This window comes from Perissodus microlepis, chromosome 7 (genome assembly GCF_051167445.1).
Source record: "Perissodus microlepis isolate ML-2025 ecotype Zambia chromosome 7, ASM5116744v1, whole genome shotgun sequence".
NCBI lineage: Eukaryota > Metazoa > Chordata > Actinopteri > Cichliformes > Cichlidae > Perissodus > Perissodus microlepis.
In genome coordinates this window covers 61,399,528-61,425,693 of record NC_140467.1, presented here as the reverse complement: position 1 = coordinate 61,425,693, position 26,166 = coordinate 61,399,528, and the positions used below count along the sequence as shown (strand labels likewise).

General features: G+C 42.7%; 1 protein-coding gene and 1 non-coding gene across 2 annotated transcripts in view; one reads left to right on the top strand and one right to left on the bottom strand.

Annotated features, from left to right (window-relative positions):
- zfpm1 (zinc finger protein, FOG family member 1) overlaps window positions 1–22,015 on the top strand; it is a 107,112-nt gene extending 85,097 nt beyond the window's left edge. Inside the window, exons 5-9 of the mRNA XM_084936438.1 lie at window positions 12,703–12,805; window positions 12,965–13,213; window positions 14,220–14,453; window positions 14,540–14,782; window positions 15,022–22,015. Coding sequence (XP_084792564.1) covers window positions 12,703–12,805; window positions 12,965–13,213; window positions 14,220–14,453; window positions 14,540–14,782; window positions 15,022–17,669 — 3,477 coding nt within the window. The 3' untranslated portion in view covers window positions 17,670–22,015. The remainder of the gene's footprint in view (window positions 1–12,702; window positions 12,806–12,964; window positions 13,214–14,219; window positions 14,454–14,539; window positions 14,783–15,021) is intronic.
- Window positions 22,016–22,056: 41 nt separating this feature from the next.
- Window positions 22,057–22,148, bottom strand: trnar-ucu (transfer RNA arginine (anticodon UCU)). Its single transcript is given in 2 exon segments — window positions 22,057–22,092; window positions 22,112–22,148. It is a non-coding gene; the product is annotated as a tRNA-Arg (tRNA).
- Window positions 22,149–26,166: the final 4,018 nt, after the last annotated feature.

The window sequence follows — 26,166 nt, the reverse complement described above, 5'->3', positions numbered from 1 at the left end:
TCCCCGACCATTTGGTAAGCGGTTGCTGCACGTTGTTGGCAGAATACGGTGCTAAATCCAAAACCTCTTTACGATTGCTTTGGTCGCTAACAGATAAGTCGCAGAAGTGTTAGCAACCAAAGCAATTACAAGAAGGTTTTTTTGGAGCACTATCTTTGCAAGCACTTTTACCCAGTAACAGCCAACAATCTACAGTAACAACTCACTAAGCAGTCACTAGTGACCATAGGTTGCCATGGGACCTCTGACTGGTATCTTGGCCAGTGTAATCAAAAGCTATTGCAATCATACAAAGAAAAGCTGCTGGCATGGTGAACCCTTTGCTGCTGGCTTTGTCCACGTTATGTTAGCTTTCCCACAAACAACTATTTCAAATATCGAATATCACTGGCGGACCTTATCGACCAAAAAAACTTTTAGCTAGCTGTAGCTGCTACTTTCAGGCTGTCATACCTTCTATCACAAGTTAAACTGGCTCTTGCTTAGCTTTGTATTCAGCTAATTTCATTTTGGTAAGGACTGCAACTGCAAGTAGTAACTGCACGTCAAACAGAAAACACAACAAACTTAACAACACACGTATCGGTGCCTTCTCAAAGGTAGTGCTAATCCCCGCTTGAGATCAGTGTGGTTGCCTAGATATTCCCTATTCCCTAATTGATTCTGTCACGTCTGACTGAGTCACTCTAGAAATAATCCTTCCACTCGAAAATGCATCGCAGCACAAACGGCTAAGCATGCTCTAAGTCGAGCATAGCATCAGTTCAGCCAGGCGACAAAGTTAAGCTCAGCTGTAATTCCTGCAGATCAGTTGATATTCTTCTACACATCCAATTGCCAATTCTCATATATCATATACTATCATATTTTTATTTAAGTTGCTGCAAGCCACTCTGCAACCCACCTCCCACTTCCTCCTTTTAATGCTGCATCTTAATTATTGTCATCTGTTGTGAATAATGTGTGAAAGGACGAGAAGGTTTCACAACTCTAGATATAAATTCCTGCTCTTCTGACTACAGTGGTCCTGACTGAGCTGACATTATACTGTAGCTTTAAATATGTCAACAACTAGAGCTTTTAAGGGGGGGTAAAACCCTTGAGTGATAGACGTTATGGCTGAAAATGTTGACCATCATGGCATTAAGGGGAACCAGCATCCATCTGACTGAATCAGCGTGCTCAGTATTGGCTACATTTACCCTCACCTGTCATATGATTTCCCCACATCGTGACAGTAGCTGTCTGATTGTCAGTCTGGCTCTGACAGAAGAGTCTATCACCCCAGGAGAGAGGAAAAAACTCCCTCAAAAAAGATAAAATGGACCGATACTGATAGAGTTGGCCCAGAGAGAAGGAACAAAGGATGGCCGAACAGAAAGGAGGGAAACAAAACATTAGGAACAAAGAGAAATATGAGAGAAGTGGAAGAGAGGTGAGAAAACCGTGGAAGACGAGGGTTAAACAAGAAGGAGGGAGGATGTGTTCATCACTCAGTGGCAGTAACTGGCTGGTATCTGCATCTCGCTGTCATCTGCACCGGCTTTTGCAGGGTGGAGGAGGATGGAAAAAGGAGGAGGAGGAGGAGGTGGTGGTGGCGTAGAAGAGGAGAGGGAAAACCTCTTTCCTGTCTATCTCTGAGCCTCATCTCCTGCAGTTCAGGAGCCCGCTTTCCAAGAGTGCCTCATTTTCAAATCTCTTATCTCAGCCCCCGTTTTAAGTATCGCAGTTTTATATTTTTACATGTCATTTGCATGCAGCTCATCAAACCAGACTCCCTCTATTTTTTCCTCATTCCTTTTCTTCTCTGAGGTGTGCGGCGATACATGCGGCTGTGTAGGAGCACCCCTGCTAAAGGGAATAAGCTTTCACTAGCTGCCACCTAGCCTTGGCTGTATACTGTACTGACAGCATTTATCCTGTGTGTGCAGAATACACAGCATTAAAAAGAAAAAAGTATCTTGTGTCTCTGTTGAATGTTAGGGAAATGCTTTGCTCGAGTACAGCGGAGGTAAAGTGTGTGCATGTGTGTTTGTATGCGAGAGGCGGATGAGAGTAGGTTTCTGATTTTATCTGCCTTCCTTTTCTTCTTTGTATTTTTGGAGGATTCACACAGTGACCTCTTTGTTTGGGACAGTGAGTACACCCCTCCAACTCTCTGGATTGCAAAAGAAACTATTTCCTGTGGCCGAGAGATAGAACGAGAGACGGACTGAGAAAAGAGGGAGAGATAGGACGGTGGAAGGAGGGGCAGGCAGATGGACGGACGGACGGAAGTGTAGGAATGAGAGGGAGAGGAGAGGAAAAAGAATCGGAGATTAAGAAAGAAAGAGGTGCATAAAAGGAAGGAGGCGGTGCAGGAGAGACAGTGAAAGTGGAGAAGGGAGGAAGAGAGTGAATTGGGATGATTGAATGAATGATTCTGTGAGGGGAGTGAATGAACGGCCATGGTTGAAAAGGTCAGGAAAGGAGCAGAGCAGCTTATTAAATTCCCACAAACTGTTTGAAGCATTTAATGTAGGAGAGGATTTTGCAGCTTTTTTTGAGTATGTAGTGATCTGCTCAAAGGCCTCTAATATGCCAGTTACGCTTCAACAGTCCAAAACCCAAAGAAATTCATACTTTACAGTGATATCTAGTGCCTGAAAAGGAGTTATTGTGCACATGTGAGAAGCCTAGTGCTACGATTACACAGGATCATTTCTGCTCATTCCCAGGCCCATGTCCTTTATTCTTGAGCTCTATTATAGGACTTTTGCATGATTCACACTTCAGTGGAGCTTTTTGTAACCGCTCAGTTCATTCTGTTTGTTAAACAAGCAGTTTTAGCTCCTCCCCCTTTAATGCCACCCTCTCCTTTAGCCAAGTTCTTCTGATTGGCTTTAAGGGGCAAATAAATACAACAGGAAGTGTATTTCACAGCACTGGTTTCCATAAAATAACTGCTATTACTAATTTCTATATAACGTAGCTGTTTGACATACCTTCTATGTCAAAAACCAAAGTTGCACAAGGGAAAAACATAACAAAAATATTGGAACCATGTGGAATAAACTTGCAATCCTGTTGCCTTTGGTTTGTTGCTTTGAAGGTGGTGAGTTTGGTGTGTCCAGACGGTGGTAAAACAGCAATAATATGGACTCTGCTATCAGTTTGCAGTTGAATGAAGTCAAGCTGGTGACTACATGCACCAAAAATCCAGTAATGAACGTATAAATTGGTGAAAATACAAATCTAATGCTATCAGGTAGCAGATCTGTTGCTATCTACATTCAACAGAAATTCCCATTAGCTACTTACATTATGAGCGCAGCCAGAACCCCATAGAAGTGAAACAGTGTGTTTATATGAATCTTCCAGTCGGTCTGAGTGTTTGCGGTTAGTCTGAGTCGTCCTGCGATTGCTTGGGGACAGGTTGCCCACCACTGGGTGATCTGTGCATTACAATGATAGTATAACCCTGTTATATAGCACTTACCTGCACAATCTCATATATACACACACACACACACGCACAAACCTTCATATACATCAAGTTACTTTTTGCACAATGCTCAGTCTTTTGCACAACCCACTATCCTTGTTGCACTTTTCTATTGCACTGTTGTGTCTGTATCGTTCTGCTCTGTCTTTGTGTTGTTTAGTTTTTTTGCATTTTATGCAGTTTTTGCACACTTGCACTTTCTGTAGTCCTGTGTTGATTGTCTGTTATATGTCATTTGTAGCACCAGGGTCTTGGAGGAACGTTCTCATATTTCACTGTGTACTGTACCACTGCACATGGTTGAAATGACAAAAAAGCCACTTGACTTGACTCTGGGCGACCAGTTGGTTGTCGCCACGACTTGCGATCGAGTCGCTGTAAGTGGAAAAAGTCAATGCAGTCACCGGGCAGTTACAAGTCTTTTGTTCTCTTCTCTTTTTTACCTTAGTGTGACTCAAGCATCACTTCCATCTCTAAACTCAGGTTTTCTTTTCCTGAGTTGAAACTATTAGAAAACTTTGTTCTGTTTGCATTAAGTACAGCAAGAAAATTGGTGCATGTTTCCTGGCCTGGAATCATGAATTTTCTCTCTTCCTCATTTACAGACTGTCATAAATACTACAAAAGGTCCATTTTTCTTATGTTTTGTTTTCCACACTCAATAAAACAAAGACATTTTCTAAATGTCTTTGTTTTATCTAAAGAAGCCGTTTTAGTGTGGAATAATCTGGGTAATCTGGGTTCTGTTAAGAACACGGATCTGTGTCTAAGCGTGCACCATCATGCATTATTGACTTGTTTTACATTTAATAACCATCCCGCGGTCACGTTCCGTCTGTTTTACAGCAATGTAAACTATGTTAGACGACGTGAAACAGTATCCAGCATTGAGACATAGATGTGCTTGATGTACCAGAGGTTATTTGCATATACAAACATACTTATTCCCCAGTGGTAGCAGTAAAACTGTGGCAGTTGACAGCTGCGCAGAGAAATCTTAATCTGCTCATCTACAGGGTGCTGGTGGAGGTGCTGAGATGAGGGCGGCTCTTAGTCTTTTTCTTCTGCTTTAATTGACATCCACATAGACCACGAGCGATGTGACATGGGGTCAGGTGTTGGGGATAGTTCTGGGAAAGTTGCTGTTGATGATCGTCATGATGATGATCATCATCATCATCGTCGGTGGTGTTTGGGTCTGCAGAGAGAGAGAGAGAGGTTGAGCAAGGAGCCATTCTGATACTGAATGAGGGAGTGGAGGAAGAAAATGAAGAAATGAAATCAGCCCAGCATCATTTGCATTCAAGTTTTATCAGCATAGGAGGAGGGCGTTTTTGGACCTGATAAGAAGAGGGCGTCGCAGGCTGCGCTGGAGGTGGCGGGTGGGGGAGGGGGGGGGGGGGTGAGAGAGAGAGAGAGAGGTGTGTGAATGGATGTTATATGTGCAATGACTTTGGCAGAAAAAAAAAGTGGTTGGAGAGCTCAGTCGGTGTGTGCTTGCACTGACACACATGAATGTTACAGAAGCTGTAGTAGAGACACAGTATTGGGGGTGGGAATGGTGTGCGCGGGGGGGTGGGGGGTTAATATCAGACCAAATAATTAGATTCGCTATCGTCGCGGCGGCAGCAGTGCGGGAATCAGGCAGATTAAAGCCGGGCTCGGGGCTGGTTAATATTCATGAAGGGACCAGGGTCCAGGCGAGGGGCTTAGACTGCAGCTCAAAGACTCTCCTCCGGCTGATGGGGCTTAAGGCAGCGCTCTCAACCAAGATGGAGCTCTGCCGCGGAGGCCTGACATCCCACTGATAGATGGAGGGCTGTGTGGATAGTTTAGGTGACGGGAAAGAAAGAAGAAAGACGGCAAGGAGTTTTTGCACTCGATACACCGACATCCGTGTGGATCTCCTGATCTTCATTTGATCGTGCTGCTTTCATGAAACAATGGATCGTCTCTGAGTTCTCTTCTTTTTTTATTTTCCTTTACAGACACTGTTCATACCAGCACATTTACACGCATCATTATCTGAAAACCCTCACCTTCTATTCTGGGCTCTTTCTGTAAATAGGAAACACTCGTAGAACATTTCCATGTTCTATGCTACATACGGACTGTGTCTCAGTTAGCTGCAAGGTGGTGTCAATGCCAGTGTTTCAGCATTCAAACTTACCCGTCTGAAGGCCCTTGCTTTGCTAACCAAGTAAAAGCAGTTGGTGAAAGCAAACGTTAAAAGCCAGAAACAAACAGATAAAAGGAGGCGAAGCTTAAATCCTCCACCAACCATTTCACCTCCTCGTGTAGAACCAAAAGTTACCTTCTTGGTAACGATGAGACCTAAAATAACAGAAGTCAGTGCCCGGATGAGAACACATTGATGATTTGTTGGCGTTTAAAAGGAAATGTATCGATTTTACCATCACGGGAGGTGATGCGGCCATGAAACAATGGCTGTTTCTAAGATTCTTATATTTGTGCTATTTTCATTATCCACCTTTAGATAATAGTGTTTGGCTGCTCTGAAAACTTGAGAAGGTTGACTCTTTGTTGGTCCAGACGTTCCAGAGGCGAACGTTGGCCGTTTGAGTCATTGTGATCGGCTTCAGCCCAAGAGAAGTGAAAAGGGCTTTGATAACATCCGGTGGCCTCTCCCTTCTCCTTAACTCACTCGCACATCTCTGGCATCTGCATTCTCTACTGGCCTGGTTAATTACACACACACACATACACACACACAAAGTGTGATCTGGCCCTCTGCCTCGCTGACTCTCATTATCTCATGTGAAACTGTGTGTGACTGTAAAGTGTGTAAAGTAGCGTGTTCTCCTTGTTGCAGTTTGACACAGCAGATTATCTGTTAGCGTTGCTGGTATTAGGTGACGTTGTGATTTACTTCCATGAGCCGAATCCTCTACTTTTGCTTTGTCCAAGCAAAACTAGCAGCATCTGCAGGACAACAATTGATCTCTATCTCCTTTAAATTCAGCTGTGGGCATACCAAGGACAAGCAGGCCGAATGACTGATAGATTTCTAAGTAATCTTGGAGTTTTAACACAGCCCGTGCAGGCGTTTGCATGCTACTGTAGCTCCCGCGGTGTTTCCTGAATTCCAATGAGACCACAGATGTGGGATGTGCTCCTAAATACAAATGTTTTTCTTCACTCCTTCAGGTTTCCTGTGTTCACATCTAGAGGCTGGCCAGTTGACCTCTTTTTACACTATGACATAACTTAACAAAACCAAAAACACAGCACAACTAATCATAACTGAACCTGCTTCACATCTGCTAGCTTTGCTACTGCAAACCTGGAACTGCCCCCACATGCCCTCCTGGGATGGTATTAATGACCCACATCAAACACATCAAACGGGCCTTGGTTAGTCTTCGGCTCTTCGGGTCTACAGTGTCCTCCATGCAGCTGGCTTACATGCTTACAGGATTACAAAGAAGTATGGTAGAGAATAGTTTTGAGAATTGCCCCTAGTGTGAGTCATCATGAGGGTGGAAAAGCTGCCACGTCTCACTGGGATGATTTATCTGGTCAGACATCAGATATGAAAATAAATGGAAATTGCATGTGACATTTCACAACATCTATGACGTTAACGTTCAATCAATAACTCCAAAACAAATATTCTATTATCATGTTTCTTTTGTGCTAGCTTGTTGACGTCGTTGTGGTCGGAGAGGAAACTCCATCGGGGAGAGGCTGAAGTGTTATTAGTTCTGAAATAAGAAGAGAAGGGAGTGCATCACGCTCTTTAATTATTTAATATTTATTTTAGATCTTTAAAGGATGAGCATGTGTGTGTGTGTTTTCCATTTTCTTTTGCTATTTGTGCATTTATATGTATAAAATATGTGTGTGTGTGTGTGTGTGTTATTTCCACTTGCGCGCTAGTGAGCTCTCCCCATTGCCCTATCATGGTGAATTCCAAAGCCGTGGCCGTGATGAATTAGTCTGAAGCAAATTAGCAGTACTTACAGCTCAGACGGCTCCAGCATTGGGTTACAAATTAAAACAAAAGCAGCCGTATCTCCACATCAGCGCTAGTCCCCCATGAAATACAATACGCTCTGCCTCAATCTTTAACGTGCAACAGACTGAGAGGCTTCCTTCCTTCTGTCCTTTCCCTCTCTCTTCTCACTGTCTTTCCAACATCCATCTTCTTCAGATATTCCAATGAGCTGTCTGATCATAACACACTGCCCGATGTCTTCAGCTAACAGTGGCAGACTTCACGTTAGGTATTATTGACCAAACCAGTGTTATAGCTGCTTTATGTAAAAAGAGAGATAAGGGGGAAAAAAATACTGTGCAAAATGAAATTGCAAATGCATTTATTTGAAAACTGAGAAAAATTGCTGTAAAAAGTTGTGAAAAGAGCAACAAAAGAACGGAAAAATGTTGCAGTGCTTAAAAAATTAGCTGCAGTACCTCATAACTAATAAGGTTAATGAGTAACACGATTAGGTATAAAACCAACGTCCCTGAGAGCGATTCACCACTCTTTCAGGTTTCACCAGGGGCCAGTTTCACCAATACAGACCTCGACTGTGGCTGAGGCAAACCAAATGATTACAAGTTTGGCACATGTCTAAATTTAGTCATTGACTATGTTAAGTGGGACTACCGTACAAAGAATTCTGGGTAAATGGAGGCTTTTTAAAGAACAAAAATGGCCAACCGGTTTACATAATACCTGCTCAGCAGAGTTTACCCCAGCAGACACAAAAAATAGAGATAAGCAAAGAGTGTTGGAAGCTTCTGTGGCGTAAAGTCTCAATACATACAGCAGAGCTGAAATCTTTTAGCTTCTTTGTGTATACGAGCTTCTGAGAATAGATTCACTCACACAAAACCAGCTGCCTGTGTGCACGAGCCATTGATTTTTCCCAAGCTTAGTTAACAACAGTCTAACCTTGTGTAATTTTAACCCAAGTCTTTTATTTTTGCAGTGCAGTCAAACTGATATTAGAGCGTAGTTAAGCCTGGTCTAAAATGTCCTCTGAACAATGAACAGGCAGCAGCTGTTGGAGGAGCTCACGCTAAGCTGCACTGAGGTTGATGATAAGAGGAGAGCAGCTCTGAAATATTTTTGGGAAGGCCTTCACATGAATGCGTAACATCTGAAAGTAATTCCTAAAACAAGCCTGTAATTCTAAAGAAGCAGCGCTCTCTTTTTCCTTTTGTAGTTAAAAGTTTAAATTCTGAATTTTCTGCTTTTAGAGTTTAGTTAAAACAGTTGAAACCTCATGTAAGTGGTTCCTGATTTTTACCTCATGTTTGTCTCTGCATTTCTCCATGAGAAATGTTTCCTCTGAATGTGTCATTATCTTCTTCGCTAATCAGTAATAAAGCCGTTTGCTATTCCTACTCATATGTTTCTGCCATTAATTTTATTATTATTAATGACATTTTAGTTCACTGGATTAAAAACAAGATTTCAGTATAAAAATAAAACGAGATGATTATAAAACAAACATAAAATGTAAAACTACAGTACAGGTTATTCATTGTTTTAACACAGTAATACAAACTGCTGTGATGATAAATACTACACCTGTCCACAGTTACAAAAATCAACCTAAACAAGCAAAATAATGAGACTAAACTGAATTTGGGAAAAACATACATAAAACAATAAATACATTTGTGAACTGGTTGAGTAATAATCATACTTTATGTAACCAGCAACAAATAACTTCAATCAAAGATGCACACATTTTAAATGCTGTATAATTAGGAAATCGCTACTTTTTCAATTGCATTACTTGATCAATGTTTAATTAGTTCTTTAATATCTGCAAGATAACTTTGTATTAACTCCTAAAACCTGCATCATACCTGATGGTGAACATTACAGCGCTGCTTTTGTAAGGAGGATTTTATTTGTATTCAAAATGTTTGGAATTTTTTACAGAAAACTAAAAAATAAATCAATAAAATAAGTAATTACAGCAGTTATGAAACCTGAATATTAACAGATACATCGAGCCGTAATGAAAAAGTATTTTCAGGTATTTATTCACTGGTTGCAGTATTAATAATCCCAATAATCCTGTGATGTCACAGATCTGCTGCAGACGAGGAGAAACAACTTTTTTCCTCTCACTGGTCCAAACTGGCGATTTGACATGTTTGTTTATCAACAGTTTATGACTAATTATATTGATGAATTGAGACTAATGCAGTATATCACACTGAACATTTTCCACTAATAGAACAATTACAGATGAGCGTGTGTGCTGTCTGTGGTCAGTGTAGTTCTCTCTAAAGATCGTTTTAAGGACTTTTTTATATGACGGGTTTGTTACACATGGTGAAGGTCAGATACACGAGCAGTGAGAATCAGCCTCACTCATCTTTTCTTTGGCCAAGTGCATGCAGTGTGTCAGCAGAGCCCGTCACTGGCTTTCCATGAATTTCCTTTTTTTCCTCCCAGAATGAATAATTCTGTATAAATAATATAATAATTATATTAATTAATTATTCATTTTATAATAACATAAAATGAATAATTCTTCAGTTTCACATTTAATGCCACTTTTAATTTGATAAAAAGGGGAACCCTTTCAGAAGGTGCCCAGTGGTCGGGTCATATCTGGAATTTTTTTTGCAAACAGAAAATATTTTTAAAAAGGAAACTTACTGAAACATTGAGACAAATCTACAGCGTGTTTGGAGGAAAGCCGTCCTCAAAAAAACTTAAAAACACCAAAAGTCATGGAGGACGCCGGCGTTGAACGTGACAGGGAAAATAAAGCAGGAAGCTTCTCTGTGCTTCTCTCATCGACTGTAACTGCTCAGTGAGGTCCGTCACGTCCTGTGCTGAGGGAATGCTTCCTCTTGGTGGAGAGTGAACGGTACTGCATCGCTGTGCAGCTCTCACACAGTGAGGACAGTCGGTCATTGCATCAGAGATTTCTTCTCTTCCCTGTGGAGTCGCTGCAGCTGTCACAACCCAGTCAAATCCACTCTTATTATTATTTATCTCTGTTGGTTGTAGAGAGATTATATTTTGAATATTCGTGGTGATGTCTGGAGTATGATACTTAAACAGAAACTCTGATGGAGGAAAGGTGGTGTTGGTGGTGTTTGAGGAATAATGTGCTGGTGCAGAAGTACAGAAGAAAGGCCTCGCTGAGAGTTATCAGTGATGGGATACACACATGTGGTGGGAGTGCTCCCACAGCCACATATAAACAAAGACAGGATTGTACTCAGGACTCGTGTGTGTGTGTGTGTGTGTGTGTGTGTGTGTGTGTGTGTGTGTGTGTGTGTGTGTGTGTGTGTGTGTGTGTGTGTGTGTGTGTCATACCTCCACACATACAGACAGTGGATGTTGACTCTACACTCTTTGTCCAGTGTATCCACCGTGGATCTTATTATGGCTGCCCTTTGAATAGCTGCCTGTCGACTTCATCAGATCTTTTTTTCCTCTTCCTTTTCTTCTCTCCTTTCTCCTGAGGTCCCTCTTCCTCTTTTATTCCTCTTTTTTCTTCATTTTCGGGGTTGCTTTGTTCCGCTTGTGCTCCCTCATTTCCTTCTGGGGCTGTAATCATCCTCTGCTCACTGACGGCCTTTTCATAAACCGGTGTTTACCGCTGGCCGCACACTGGATACTCACGTGTGGCTGTGTCGTCCCAGCTGGCTGCAATTAATGCTTTGATTTTGGTGATTATCTGCTGGTAGTTAAAAGAAGAGCGGTAATACTTGAAGAAGACAATAGCAGATGTTTTACTTGATTTGGCGGTGATGTTTAGACGACAGGTTGAATTTGGGCTTGGGCGTGCTTTAAAGGGGTTTTCCCCAGTAACATGTTTATTCATGTTTATCATGAAACAAATTAGATATCTAATCTGGGAGGGGGGGGTCACAATGAGTAAACCACGCATCATCACGTGACGACACCAGAGTTTGGATGATCATTTTCAAGCTTTGTGGAAGCCCAGAATTTAAATGTGGCATCATGGAGCAAAAGCTAGTTATGGCTGGGTGGCTGTGGCTCAGGTGGTAGAGCAAGTCAGCTGCTGATTGGAAGGTTGGTGGTTTGATCCCTGACTTCTCCAGTCTGCGTGTCAAATATCGTTGGGCAAGATACTAACCCCAAGTTGCCCTCTGATGTGTTCATCGGAGTGTGAATGTAGATTAGTTTGCACTTGTGTTTAGAATTGCATGTGTTGTATACAGAGCTTTGAGTACTGTGGGAGAGTAGAAAGGCGCTATATGAGAATCAGTCCAAATTGGGCTACACTTATACAGACACTTTGGTTGTTTTTATGACTTGTAATCTTATGTGCAGCACTTTGTGATTCTGTCTTGAAAGGTGCTATATAAATAAAAATGTATTTATTTATTTATTTTCTCATTTAATGTCAGATTTTAATTATATGCTTCATGATCTGATTGATAGTCTGATTTTGCAGTGGTTTTTTTACACTAAGAATAAATCCAGAGGAAGAGAGAGGTTCTTTGTGATTCCAGCTGATGATAAATATAATAGTAGGATTTTTCCTGCTACTATTATATAGTCATAAGTTTGGGTATTTTATCCCCCACAATCAAAAGACATGAATAAAAGAGCTCATTATGGAGGAAAAAATCTGTCGTAGTGCTTAGAACAATAAATTAACTTTTATTTTGAAAATATAAATTCTTCCAATTAACAAAACAGACATTGATCTGTTAATCAGTCAGACATATACATATATACAATGATACCGTAATAGATGGAATAAATGACAAAAAAAAAAAAAGAATTATGAGAATTTAGCCTCCGCTTCAGAACATTTTCCACAACTCACCCAGAAACTGAGCAGGTCTCTAAAACCGAAATGATCCGATGACCGACTGAGAGAAAATTAACAGTTTTATCTTAAAAACAAAAGTGACTCATAAACACAGCATCTTGGGACTTTTGATGAACTTTGTTTAACTTCCTAAAATATTCTTGATGCTTCACGTTTGATTTAGCAAAGATTATAGACCAGGTCCTCTTCCTGACACACACCTCCCCATTTATCCGCGTTCTGGACCGGCGGTAGGGGTGCACCGACTTGTGTGTTGTCAGTTGCAGCCTGTGGATCTGCTATGATGCAAAACGAGTAATAACAAGAACCCTTTGTGTGTTTTTGTTGTGTGTTGGTTGACAGGCAAAAATAAAAACCTTGGCTGTGATCAGTCTGATCAATGAAAACTGTTCTTTGTGTGTGCAGAACATTCGGATGACCGTCGTGTGTGAAGATCCAGATTGTTGGATTAGTCGCCTCCCTCTGACCTCCGACGCCTCTGCAGCAAACTGCTCTATCTACAGCCAAGGTGACTTTTTTTCTAATGCACGACAATAGGATATTTATTTTCTAGCTGCCTTCAAAATCAGAATCTGTGTATCAAACAGCAGAAAGCTGAGATCAAACACAACCTGTGCATTTTATGCTGCCAGATTTCCAGTTGTTACTCCCTCCTGTTTGTTTTCAGGCGAGGACTTGTTCTGTAAGGTGATGAAAGAGCTTACGGCCGGTGAAAGGCTCGTGGCGTTTGTGTCTCCTGTTCCGCTGGGCTCCTCCTCTCCGGTGGCCCAAGGCTCTCCTCCACTGAGCCTTGTCGCCCACAAACAACCTGTGGTGAAGGAGGAGCCGTCGTACCCGGCGGCGCTGCACTCAGAGATCCAGCTCCTCCCGCAGCAAGCTGGCATGGCAGCAATCTTGGCTACTGCTGTTGTCAATAGTGAGTGTTGTATTCAAATCGTATTCACGAAAAGAGCATTTTAAGTGGTTAAAAGTTCAACTGGCTATTTGCAGAACAATACATATTTTCAATTAATTTCAAATGAGGCAAAAATGTATCAGATATATGCCATGTTAGAACTCGAGACCTCAAGGCTCAGTGTCCTGCAGGTTTTAGATCTCACCCTGGGTCAACACACCTGAATCAAATGATTAGTTTATTACCAGGCCTCTGGAGAACTTCAAACTGGTACCTGCAGCTGTTGTGATTTACTGAAATGTACTTTGTTATATAAATGTAATGTTCTCTTCAGTCACAAGATGGCACTGTAGCGCTTTTAAAACCAGCTGATTAGTTTGTGCCTTCCACTTTAAAGTCTCCTGTTGCTTCTGTGGTGACGTCTGTCTGATGGTCAGATAATTCACAATCATCACAAACCGGTAGATCTGGTGCCTCTGTGGCAGGAGACTTCTGAAAAAAGGCTTCTGTGGTGTGCACACACACCTGCCACTGTATTAGGTACACCTGGGTAGTACCGGGTTGGACCTCCTTTTTCCTTCAGACATGTGTGCAACAAGGTGCTGGATTCCCTTTAAACTACAGATGTTTTTGTGGGAAAATCCCACTAAATCAGAGGTTCTGATACCTGAACTTCGGTAGGTTGATGTAACCATGGCTACATGCCTAAATCCATGAAGTTTCTGCCATGTGATTGGCCGATTAGATATTGGTGTGTTGACGAGCAGTTGAACTGGTTTAAGTAATGAAGTGAGTACATTTGGAAATAGTCTAGAGTAATTGAAAATGTATACATATCTCAAAACTGTAAACCACAAGTCTGTGAGATTACAATTAGACTACAATGAAAACTTTGTATAACTTTAGCAGGCAAACTTAACCTCATCCTTACTTTTGCTAATTAAACTAGCGCTTTTCAGGTTCTTGAACCAATATTTGTGTCTGTGTTTGACTGACTAGCTCGTCTGTACTTGTTTTTGCTGAACAGAGGACATTTTCCCATGTAAGGACTGTGGGATCTGGTACCGTAGTGAGAGGAACCTGCAGGCCCATCTTATGTACTATTGTGCCAGCCGTCAGAAGCAGCCAGCTGCAGCTTCCTCCCCTCCACAAGACAAACCCAAGGAGTCCTACCCCAATGAACGCATCTGCCCCTTCCCACAGTGCAACAAGAGCTGCCCCAGTGCCAGCTCACTCGAGATTCACATGCGCACACACAGTGGTGAGAGCAGTATTTCTATCTATGCGTAAAAGACAAAGGGTCAGAGCATCTGGGCCTGACTGTTATCCTTCTCCATCCTTGCACAGGCGAGCGTCCATTTGTCTGTCTCATCTGTCTGTCAGCATTCACCACTAAAGCGAACTGTGAGCGGCACCTTAAGGTCCATACGGACACCCTGAACGGGGTGTGTCACGGCTGCGGCTTCGTCTCCACCACGAGGGACATCCTTTACAGCCATCTGGTCACCAGCCACATGGTTTGCCAGCCTGGATCTCGCAGTGAGGTGTACTCTCCGGGGCCAGGTCTCCCTAAGCTACCCCTGTCCATTGGTAAGTCATTCTGTCATATTCTGTTATTTTTTATACTTGGATTACGTAGCAGTAACTTTAAAAGGTTCACTGCTGGAAAGCCGGCACGTTAGCCCTTTTTTATCCTTTAACCCTCCTGAGATTGTTGGAAATTTTGGACATGTTTAATCTGAGTAATCTGAGATTTTGAATAAAATTTGAATAATCTATTCAAATGTAAGCGACTGTTTTAATTTACTAACCTTGACTCTCCTGTTAAGGTCTGAGTCCAGGAGACTCTGGTGTTGTGCTGAAGTGTCAAGTTTGTGGCCACAACGCTGACTCACCTGCTCAGCTCCAGCAACATGTACGAACTCACCTGGAAGTCAGGGTCCCAGCTGAAAGAAGCCCTACTCCTCGTCAGAGTACCCCATCGTCGGTCGACCACCCCCAACCGTCTCCCCAGGAGAAGGAACCCCTGGCTTCATCCAGTCCAGGCACAAACGGAGGCTCAGCCACTCCTCGAGACTGCAGTCCTGCTGATGACCAGATCATGGAGTTAAAGATCAAAGAGGAGCCTCATTCAGATTCAGACACAGAAGAGCAGAAAATGGAGGTTAAGGAGGATGGAGAGGTGGAGGAGGAGGAGGAGATGGGTGGAGAGGAGGTAGATCAAGAGGCAGGAAGGAACATAAAAGAGGCGCAAATGACCTCCTCCAGCCAAACATCGAACTCGCCGAAGAGTCCAGCTACAACAACAGTGAAGGCAGAACCCACTAGTCCCACCCCTGGTTCTAGCCCCGCCCATATGGGAGGTGCAGGCTCAGTTGTTCCAGGAGGAGCGCTGTTCCTGCCTCAGTACATGTTTAACCCCGAGGCAGCCATCTTGCCTCAGGCCTCGGAGATCCTGGCTAAAATGTCAGAGATGGTCCACAGTCGCCTAAAGCAGGGCCAGACGGTCGCCCAGAACAACGCCGCAGCCTTCTTTCCTTCTGGACCGACTGCACCCACGGCAACAGCCACTCCACCTCACAAAGGAGCTACCTGCTTCGAGTGCGATATCACCTTCAATAACATCAACAATTTCTATGCACACAAGAGGCTTTATTGCTCAAGCAGGCATCAAGGCGAAGGTGCATCCTCAGCCTCGGGCCCCGCATTGACTAGAGACGCAGCCTCGGCCGCCGCGCCTTCTGCTGGGACACGCGGCTCATCTGCATCTCCTCAGGGCGGAGCATCAAGTAGGGCTGCCTCTGCCTCGCCGTCTGACTCCGAGCCTCCTGCAGGAAGTGGAGCAGCAGAATCCAGGAGGGTGCTGGAGGTGAAGACTGAACCTCCAGCGGGGACAGAGGGAGTCCCGTCCTCTTCTGAAGGGGAAGGTGCTGGTACGAGTGTAGGAGGCGGAGGAGGCGGAGGAGGACGAGCAAGTGAAGGCAGCCAGAGTCCTGCTAGCGGTTCCACAGAGGACCTTGACGACGATCCCAACAGAACCTTCTGCGAAGCCTGCAACATCCGTTTCAGCCGTCACGACAACTACACTGTCCACAAACGTTTCTACTGTGCGTCGCGCCACGACCCGTCCAACCAGAGAGCTGTACACATGGCCAAGACCACCAACACAGCCGCCTTCATTCCGCAGCCCATCCGAACACGCAAAAGAAAGAAGATGTATGAGATTCACATGGCAAGAACCGAGGCGTTAGCTAACGCTGCCGCTGCCGCTGCAGCAGCAGCGGCAGCCACTGCCGCCGCCTCTGCTCCATCCCCCTCGGTTCTGGGCTTGGTAGTAAAGCAGGAAGTCTCTCCCAGTGGTGCAGGTGGCTCAAGTCCCGAAGGAGATGGCCCAATCGACCTGAGCAAGAGGCCCCGTCTCAGAGAGGCTCCACGGCACAGTGGCAGCGGCAGCGGCAGCGGCAGCATTCTCCCAGCCCTACCTCTCACCGACTACCACAAGTGCACAGCCTGCAGCATCAGTTTCAACAGTATTGAGAACTACCTGGCTCATAAAACATACTACTGCCCTGCCACCACCCTCCAACCCCACACTTTGGAGCAGCTTCACAGGCTCAAGAGATCAGCCTCCACCTCTCCAAAAAGCAGGCCTCAGCAGGAGCGTTCGGATCTCCTGCACCCTGTGGAGAATAAAGCTCACCCAGCTGAGTGGGTGGCCCAGGCTCAGGGCACGTCATCCAGTCCTCACACCTCTGCCTTACCCGCCTCGGATGCTGCATCTCCTTCACGTACAAATACCACACTTGCAGCCTCTCCAGGAGCTGGAGCCAAAAGCGTGGTCACGGCTTCTGCTCAGATGGTCTGCCCATACTGTCCCAACAGGCCCATCGCTGGTGACTTGATGGAGCATTTCAAGACTACCCACGGGCTGGTCGTAACCATTCAGCCACCCCAGGAGACTCTGCCCCATCTGGGCAGAACAGCGAGCCGCAGCCCGAGCCTGAGTCCCAGGGACGGAGCCGCTGCAGCGACTTCAGCTACTCCAACCAACCAGGCCAGACTTGTCTCTCGAGTTCACAGAGACAGCATCAACGGGCAGGGTAGGAGTGGTACAGCTTCCCCCGTTTCGCCCCTGGTGAACGGCAGCCCCTCCGCCGGGGGCGGTTCACCGTTAGCCAGTTCTCCTCTGCCTGTGTCTCCCCCAAGAGCTCCGTCTCTGACTTTGTCACCTGTGCCTGAGGTCCTGAGGGAGAAGCTGGGATCGTCACACGTTCCGGACAAGGCCGCCCAGACCGTGGCCTCCCACGCGATCCCTGTACCCAGCGTCAGTCCTAAAACCACCCCGGTCATCTCCCCTGTGCAGAACGGTAACTCGCGCTTCTGTCGGCTGTGCAACATCAAGTTCAGCAGCCTCTCCACGTTCATAGCTCACAAGAAATACTACTGCTCTTCCCACAGTGCCGAACACGTTAAGTGAGCTAAGACACTTTTGATCTTTCCCTTCCCTTTCATCTTTCTGAGCGGAAGTTTTCCTTCACTAAGTTTTAAATGGCTCAGAGGGTCCTCCTCCTCCCCCGCCAGTGTCCCACATAGGTGCCAAAACGGTGCTCGGCTGGCATCACCGCGAATGACAGTGAATGACTGTTACTCACCTGGCAAGGCCTGATGCCTGGCTCCTCCAGAGCAGAATTCCCAGGTGGTGTTACTCACATACAGAAACTGATAGTCCTCCTATGGGTCAAAGTGTGTAGTACACTAAGAGCTGAGACACATGCTACCTGCACACTGGTGTGCCCTCGTCCCGAAGATCACTCTTTGTACACCAGTCGCTGAGTCAACACTTACCACACCCTTGCCTCACAGTAGTGTTATTATGGGACGCTAAATAGATGTATGTCAACAAAACCTTTTTTCTGTCTCTGAACTGAGCTTTTCATGGCTGTAATTCCATTCTGACTGATGATGATGATGATGATGATAGTGCATCTCCAGTGTTTCCCCGCCCCCTGAGCTCTTTTACGTTCCCAGACCTAAACAGAGGAATCATTTCTCTTGTGTGGAAAAAAAAGACTTGATCATTGTTGATGTTTTTATTATCTGTGCATAGTGTATGATGTCTGAAAAGAAAAGAATTCTATGCTTTTGGGTTCAACACTGGCTCTTTTCTGCTTACTAGAGAAGCTGAGGCATTTTAGCTGGCACACAGATATGTGCTATCACGATGTTACTAATTGCTGAAGGATAATATTTCAAAATGGGACTTTTTTTTTCCTTTCATACACACAAATTTTTATTTTCTCTGTAAAAAAAATGCAAGGAAGAAGAAAAAAGATGTGAAATATTTATCTTTTAGTCATCACTGATTTCATGTCAACAGAAAACTACCTACTTAGTGTCCGAGAGTATTTGTATTTTTTATTTGTATATTTTTCATACTGGTGGAAAGAACTGTTTGGATCTGGGTGTGTTGAAGTGAATTTTCTAAGTGTAGATATGTAATATCTTTTCACAGTAATCACTGGGATCACACTGAACTTTATCATGTTAGTATTTCTCGTTCTGTTAATGTGGGCTGTAATCGATGCCGTCTGAAAACCAGCACAGCTTTTCTTTTTTTGTCTTTCTGTTTTTAACCCCACGATTCGTGCAGAACAGCCGTTTGTTTCCAGACCGTCACGTCCGAACATTGAAGGGAGCTCGTTGGACACTGCTGCGTTCACACTTTGGTGAGAGTGACGAAGCTTTCCACATTTTTAGGTTCCACGAAAATCCACATTTTCAGTAAGAAGTTTGTCCTCAGATACACACACACACACACACACACACACACACACACACACAGCTTTACATTATTTGTTGCAAACTTCACTCTCATACTAAGGCATATTTATTATTATGATTGTACTTCTCTCCGGCAATGAAGGCAAAACAGTGAACGGTCACATGTTGGTGTAAGACCTCACAAAAGAAAAGTAAGCACATATAACCATATGTGGTGTGTGTATGTGTGTGTGTGTCTCATTTGTGCACAGACACACCATATGTTCCCGTGCTGCTGTTGCAGTTGCAATACAGTGTTACCTAGAACTGTGAATTACTTTTTATTTTTCCGACTGTGATGCAAACTAACCTGTAGCTGCCGAGGGGTAAAAATCTGCATCTAGATCACAGCGTTAATCCTGCCCCCCCAGCTTCTCTCAGGATTTTAGCTCTTTTCATTGTGAGCCATTAAAACCGACTCAGACTTTCAAGTGACACTAAAAGTACAGTTTTAAATAGCAAACTGTTAACAAACCCCCGGGAACCCCACCGCCAGGTCTTCAAGAAACTAAAATCATTCCTGGTTTTCACAGACTCCTTAAATATTCAGCCAAATTTCACTTTACTTTTTTGACAGTGTGAGTTGTCCATCTTTATATACAGTCTTTCTTGTGATCCTGACGCGACTGGTTTGAGGTCTCGTCCACGCATTAAGTATGTTTTTAAGATGCAGCTTTCGGCCCCTCGCAGACGGTTCCAGATGACTGAAAATGGGCCTCATTCAGAAATTCAGGAGCCATTTAATGTCACGATCTCCCGTGTTTACATGGTTTTATTCATGACTTTAAGCTTGTGGTTATTTTGCCAACTTGTTGGTTTGGCATGCTCTTAACAGCACTTGCATTTTGTTTTTGCATTTAACGCAGACACAAGTCCACATATGTGGAACTAAAGCTGTAGTAGAATTTGGACCTGGTCCGATTGATTGGTGTCCCGGGAGCTGCAAAGATGTTAATGGAACAGGTGTAATATCACCAAGAAAGCTTTTTGTGCGTCCATCCACACTGAAGGGGTTTTTCTGCAGGGAAGCAGTGGATCACCTGGTTTTAAGAGTCTTCAGCTGTTTACAAATTCAGGGGGAAAACGTGCACCTAACCACAACCTGGGGGTGTAAAGGGGCTAAAGGAGCATCATATTGGGGGTCAGAGGTCACTGGAAAATTCTCATAAGTAACCTTTAAAGATGTAAGAAACAAGGCAAAGCAGTTATTTACATCCTGCAGTCACAGCAAGATTAGAAAACTAAAAGCAGAACCCTTTTTTATGCTGTGTTCTTCTTCAGAATCTCCTCAGAAACTTTTTTTTGCCTCTAAATATCCACATTTTTGTAGTTGGTCTCTGTTTTTTTAAAGATGTTGTTTCAGAGACACTGGACCAAAACAGTAACATAACACAGTGTAGAACAAAATGATCGACCAGCGCAGTTTTAAAGGATACGTATACCGACTCGGTGGTTTCCATACTTTGCTTTTAAAACCTAAGATTATATCATATAGATTCATTTTTCATAATTCCAGTTCTTTTTAAATTTAGGAGACATTACCTGTTCCTGTTTAGCTTGGAGCACCAGTGCACCAGACTCATCACACTGCTGTTTACAGCTGTGGTCTTAAAATTAGAGAGAAGAACACGCCGTGAGCCACTTTTTCACTGCAGGAACTTTGCAGGAACCTTTGGAGGAGCTCAGGGTGTTTTCACTGTTGGGACTAGGGTCTAAATGAAGTTCTAGGGTTTTTGTTTGTTTTTTTAAACTCTGAAAGTCCCTGTTCAGGAGGTAGCCCCACCCCAAAAAATTCCTGAGCTTTTTTGGGGGTTGGGTACTTGCTTTCTGAACTTTTCTGCTTGGTCAACTGTTCCTAACATTTTAAGCTAGTCTATGTCAGCATCTGCAAAAGCTTTTAAAATCATTTTGCTTTAATTTTGGTCGAGCATTTCTTGACTCATGCCTTCAGCGACTGTTTGCAAAGTTGTAAATCACAAGCAACAGCAGTATCGTTGAATCTCTTCGACGCTGACTGCTGTTATGCAGTCCCCTGTCCCTCACATTACATGCCATTGTCGTCTGCGTTGTTGTATAATCTGCAGCTTGGGGAATGACGTGTAAAAGCTTCCTTGCGTCCATGCAGAGGCCTGACTTTCTTAATCGTCACAGGTCCTCACACCACAGTGGAAATGCAGAAACCCAATGATCTAATGGACCTTTTAGTTCCTTGAAAGACGTTCCTGGCACTAAAGGTTTGTGGTAGTTTTGTGGAAATCATAGCTGCAGTCATGTCACCTAGTTACAAATGGAGGAACTGAGTGCTGAGAAACCACCCTTAGATCTTGCCGCCTTTTCGTTGCACTGTTGTATAAAAACGTGCTGAATGTTTTAGTTTTAGCTGCTTTTTTTTTTTTTTGGTAACGTATTTATGTTTTACGGCACTTTTTCCCGTCCAGAATGCATCCTAGCTCTACCTTGAAGGACGTTTCTGAAAGATTTTAAACCTTGAATAAAACCTTTCTTTGTTTAATTGTAAACCTTTTTTTAATGATTTCTTTGATGTCTGTAACGGAGAAAATCACAATGAATGTCAACACTTTTATGTCCATATTTTTCATTTCAGTTCCACTACACTCATCCAAACTATGCATGGGAAATAAAAAAAAGTTCTGAGAGACACTGATGAGAAGTGTGGCTGTATTTCTCTCTTTGGTGTGATTGCATTTCTTCGACTTTTAGAGGCAGCTTTAGTAGTTGCTTGTGTCTTGTCACTCTTAAATCACAAAGGTTCTACTTTGCAGGTTCTGTTTAACAGTTTGTTAATGTCACATAAAATATAGTATTTGTATATAAAGCAGAGTAATTCTGCCCACTAAGAAGATGCCCTCTAGTGGAGGGTATCACAAAAAGCAGCCTGAAGCCATAGTAGGGTGTGATAGAATCTGTCAATGATTTTGTTTATGTGAGTGATGGGTCTGTGTTTGACCTGACCACCTTAATAAAGCTGTTTTCCAATACTGATCAATTGAAGTGCTTATTAATAGAACTTAAATTACAGGTATTGACTCTGGTGGGACTCGAACCCACAACCTTTGAATTCCTTCCTCCGTTCTTTGCTAGAAGTCCAACGCGCTATCCATTGCGCCACAGAGCCCTTTGAAGCTCAGTTTGTCATTTAATTGTTTATCTATTGATTGATTACTTTGAGGTATGAATAGCCGAGCAGGTACGGGTTGAAAATTCATATTTGAAACATAAGGCCCGTCCTTATGCTTTCAAATCTCTTTTTTAAAAAATCCAGCACCAACGTAATGTTAATGTTTGGGGGTTTTTTATGTTATGTTTGTTGTGTGTAACTGTGTGTGAGCAGGTGAGAAGCAGCTGCTCAAGACACCCTCTAGTGGAGATGATCCCAAACAGCAGCCTGCAGCCACAGAAGGGCATGATAGAATCTGACAGTGAAGCACAGTTGAACTTGTTTTTAAACCTTAAATACACATCTCAAGTTCTCCAGAATCAGAGTGTGATGTTTACAGATGGCTGTCCTTCATGATGCTCTGCTCCAGTGTAAATGACTGCGGCTCATGTTTTTCCTTTTCATGCATAAATGGAGTACAAAAATGACATGAAACTGGAACGTGTGTTTTTGATTCAAAATGCTTGCTTGGAAAATTTTGAGAAAAACTTTTTGTTGTCTCTAAAACTCTGTGTTAGAGATCAGTCAATATGATGAATTCATTAGATAACTGAGATTAAGATAGTCAACACCCCTGCTGATGCATTAGATTCTCCACATATAAACTGGACATAGAAACAAATCATAAGGGGTCCCTGGATGATCTAAAAGTAGATGCAGTCATATGTTTTTCTGAAAATGTGTAAAGGTTTTAAAACACAACTCCTGATGATATGTAAAATACATATTTAATGTTAGTGGTTAACTAAGCTGATTAATTGAAATTGAAAAGGAAGTTCAGTGACCGTACCACATATCTTCAGCAGTGCCAAGTGAAACAGCTACATGAGTCACATGTCAGGTATATAACATGATTGGCTGTTCACAAGGCTGCAGGCAGATCTAAAGAGGGTGAGTTAGACAATATTGGTAAGGCACTTTCACATCACTGAACCAATGAAGTGCTAATTAATAGAAATTGACTCTAGTGGGACTCGAACCCACAACCTTTGAATTACTTCCTCTTTGCTCTTCTAAAAGCCCAGTGCGCTCTCCATTGCACCACAGAGCCCTGAGTGGAAACAACAGATCAAGGTTTCACAGCCAGTGCAGGTGGACTCAGGTTAGCAAAAATGGACGTGTGCAGGTCTGTGGCCTCGAGGGCAGATCTACCCTAAAATTATTAAATTAAAATAAGGTGGCATTAACACGTTGAGCTCAGCAACAATTAAAATTAAATATAAGTTTTTACAGTGAAAAAATATATAACTACTAGGAGTTTATGTTTTTTTGTGTGATTTCGGATCAGTTGTGTCACCACAGTATGTCAGTGAAAAAATAACTGTAAATTCAGACATGTGAGGTTGAGCTGAAAAGAATGATACCAAACAAGGCAAGGTAAAAAATACGATGAAATGAAATAAAATAAAACAATCTGAAGATGAAATACAAATGTAAGATTAAATTTAGAATGGCCAATTATATTTTAGACCTCACAGGGTTAACCCAACAAATCATCAAACATTACGTTTACATTTTTGTTCCTGACAGCCACCACACGTTGTGCAGCTTTCTGGATTTTATACTTCCTGGCAAGGGTGTAGATTTGGTTTTGGCTTTGGTGGGGACGGATGATTCAACCACCGAACTCTGCCCAGTTTCTTTTTTTCCCTTTTTGTCTTTGCTTCTTGATTAAAAAAAAAAGGAGAATTATACTTGCCTACATATGCTATTCTACATGCTTTTAAGGCATTTAAAATTACAATTCATAGTTTTATATGTGAATTATATAATGTTAAATTACTGTTAAACAAATGACTGACTAAGTATTTTAGACTTTAGTTTACTTCAGCCATATTCCATATAAATCAGGTATCATACAAAAATAAAAATAGCTTCAAATACAGTCATGACAATAAAAGAATATGACTTGAAGGACTTAACAACATTACTTCAGTTACATTACACCAACATCTCTGACACATTAGCACTAAGGAAACACTGAGTGACCTGGTGGTTTTTGTCCATAAAACTATTCATCTCAGATTACCACAAAGTAAAAGATCTCTCAGCAAAATTATGCAACAGTTTAGGCACTATTGCTCCGATCAAATCAGTGAGCTGGGATTTTTTATTCTAAACATGAACTACTGTTACAGCAACAGACATGGACTACTGGTGTCTCACACAACAACTCAATGTCCACTATGTGAAGGAGCCAAACACATGCCTTCTCCTCTCGTTAACTGAGATAAACTGCTGGCATATTGGTTTTACATCTATACTGTCCAGTCTCTCCTGGTGGACATACAGCAGCATTGTTTAATCTCATTCGAGTCATTGTTGACCTTAGCCATCTTTTTAGTCTTCTGAGAGCACTGAAGCTTCTTTCAGCCTCAGTACATGCGTTTTATCCTCAGATTAAAAGTATTATTCTGTGCTTGATGTGCCTCACCTTTGGCCCTGGCTCTTCCCCTCTGACTGCACTAGGACATATTGCCACCTGATAAAATAACACATTGATTCGTGCCATATAAAAAGTGAGACGTGTCAATTCAGATTCTTTGTCAAATATACACTAATGAATCAATTTACGTCAGCAGCCTAACAATTGTCATGATAATAAATACTAGTTAATCTATAGCACCAAACCATCAGTCAGTCACCTGTGACCTCGCCTCTTCACCTCTGAGCTACAACATGGCAGAGCTGCCTCTGTCACCTGATAAATAACAGTGAGACATTCCACATACATGCAGTCACACATGTGCTTCAAATACAGTCATGAACCATCAAGTCATCATCCAATTTCACCTGTGATCTTGTGTCACCATTACTCTCTGAGCTTTGTGTTGGTTCTTCTGTCACCTGACAAATAGGACATACATGACAATAAGAATAAAATGTGGAGCTGCTTCAGTGTTTCTGTCAATTTGTGCAGATCTTGACTCATCAGTAATGTTTATAGGGTGAGTGCATTTTTAAAACAATTTGTGCAAACTGCACTACAAGGTGGAATATTTGCAAAATCATGACTACCTCATGATATATTGTCTCAAAAATGAACCCTATGAATATGTCAGTACCATTAGGATGAAATTATTGTGTCACCAACATTTTAACATTAGACATATAATTCTAACAGCCTCTGTAAACTAATATCCTGGCTCACTCGAGGCTGCCATTTTCTCTGACACTTTCAATCAAAATTAGAAATGCTGCTCTGAGACTGAGATAACTAATAGTGCTGCATGTGGTGGAGTTAGTTTCCAAAATACTTTTTCCATGCCAGCCTAAGAAAATTTCTCTAGATCCGCCCCTGCACAGAGCTGGATTAATCGGCTGTAAGAGGAGAAGAGCTTCAACGTCATGTTCCTGAAATGAAACTGAGGGTTTATCAGACCAACAGGTGGCTGCAGACAAGTGTCTCTGTCAGTCAGAGAGACTTTCTCAGCAAAGCCTCTACAGAACAGCGGTGAGTACAGCAGATTCAATTTAAGGATTGAAAATTCAGCAATGATGCAAAATTCAAGCTTATTATTCTGTGCTGTGTCTTGTCAAATTAAACTCTCAGTTGCTCTCAAAAGCAAAGGTGGGAAAATTATAAAAAAATTAGAATTTTGTACAATTTTCAGGTATCTGTACTTGACTTGAGTGTTTTTTGATGCGTGCCATAGTCAGGGGTTCAAAGTGGGATGGTGTTTTTTGTTTGTTTGTTTTTCTGTTGACGCAAACACCGGAACAACTGCAGGTGTCCATAAGTTACGGTATTTCAGCATCGAGCTAGCCCTACTGAAGAAGAGTGCGCATGAGGGAATTACTTTTTTTAAGTGGCAGGTAATTTCAAATACAACGTTTCTATTGTAAGAAGTGTCACCTGGCAGTTTGCTGCCTTCTGTCGTGTGATTGGCAGAGGAGCTTTAAAAAGGTAGTGGGTGTGTGAGGTGAGGTCAGCTCTCCTCTGTGGGAATGATTTTCAATAAGACACTTTTGTTGT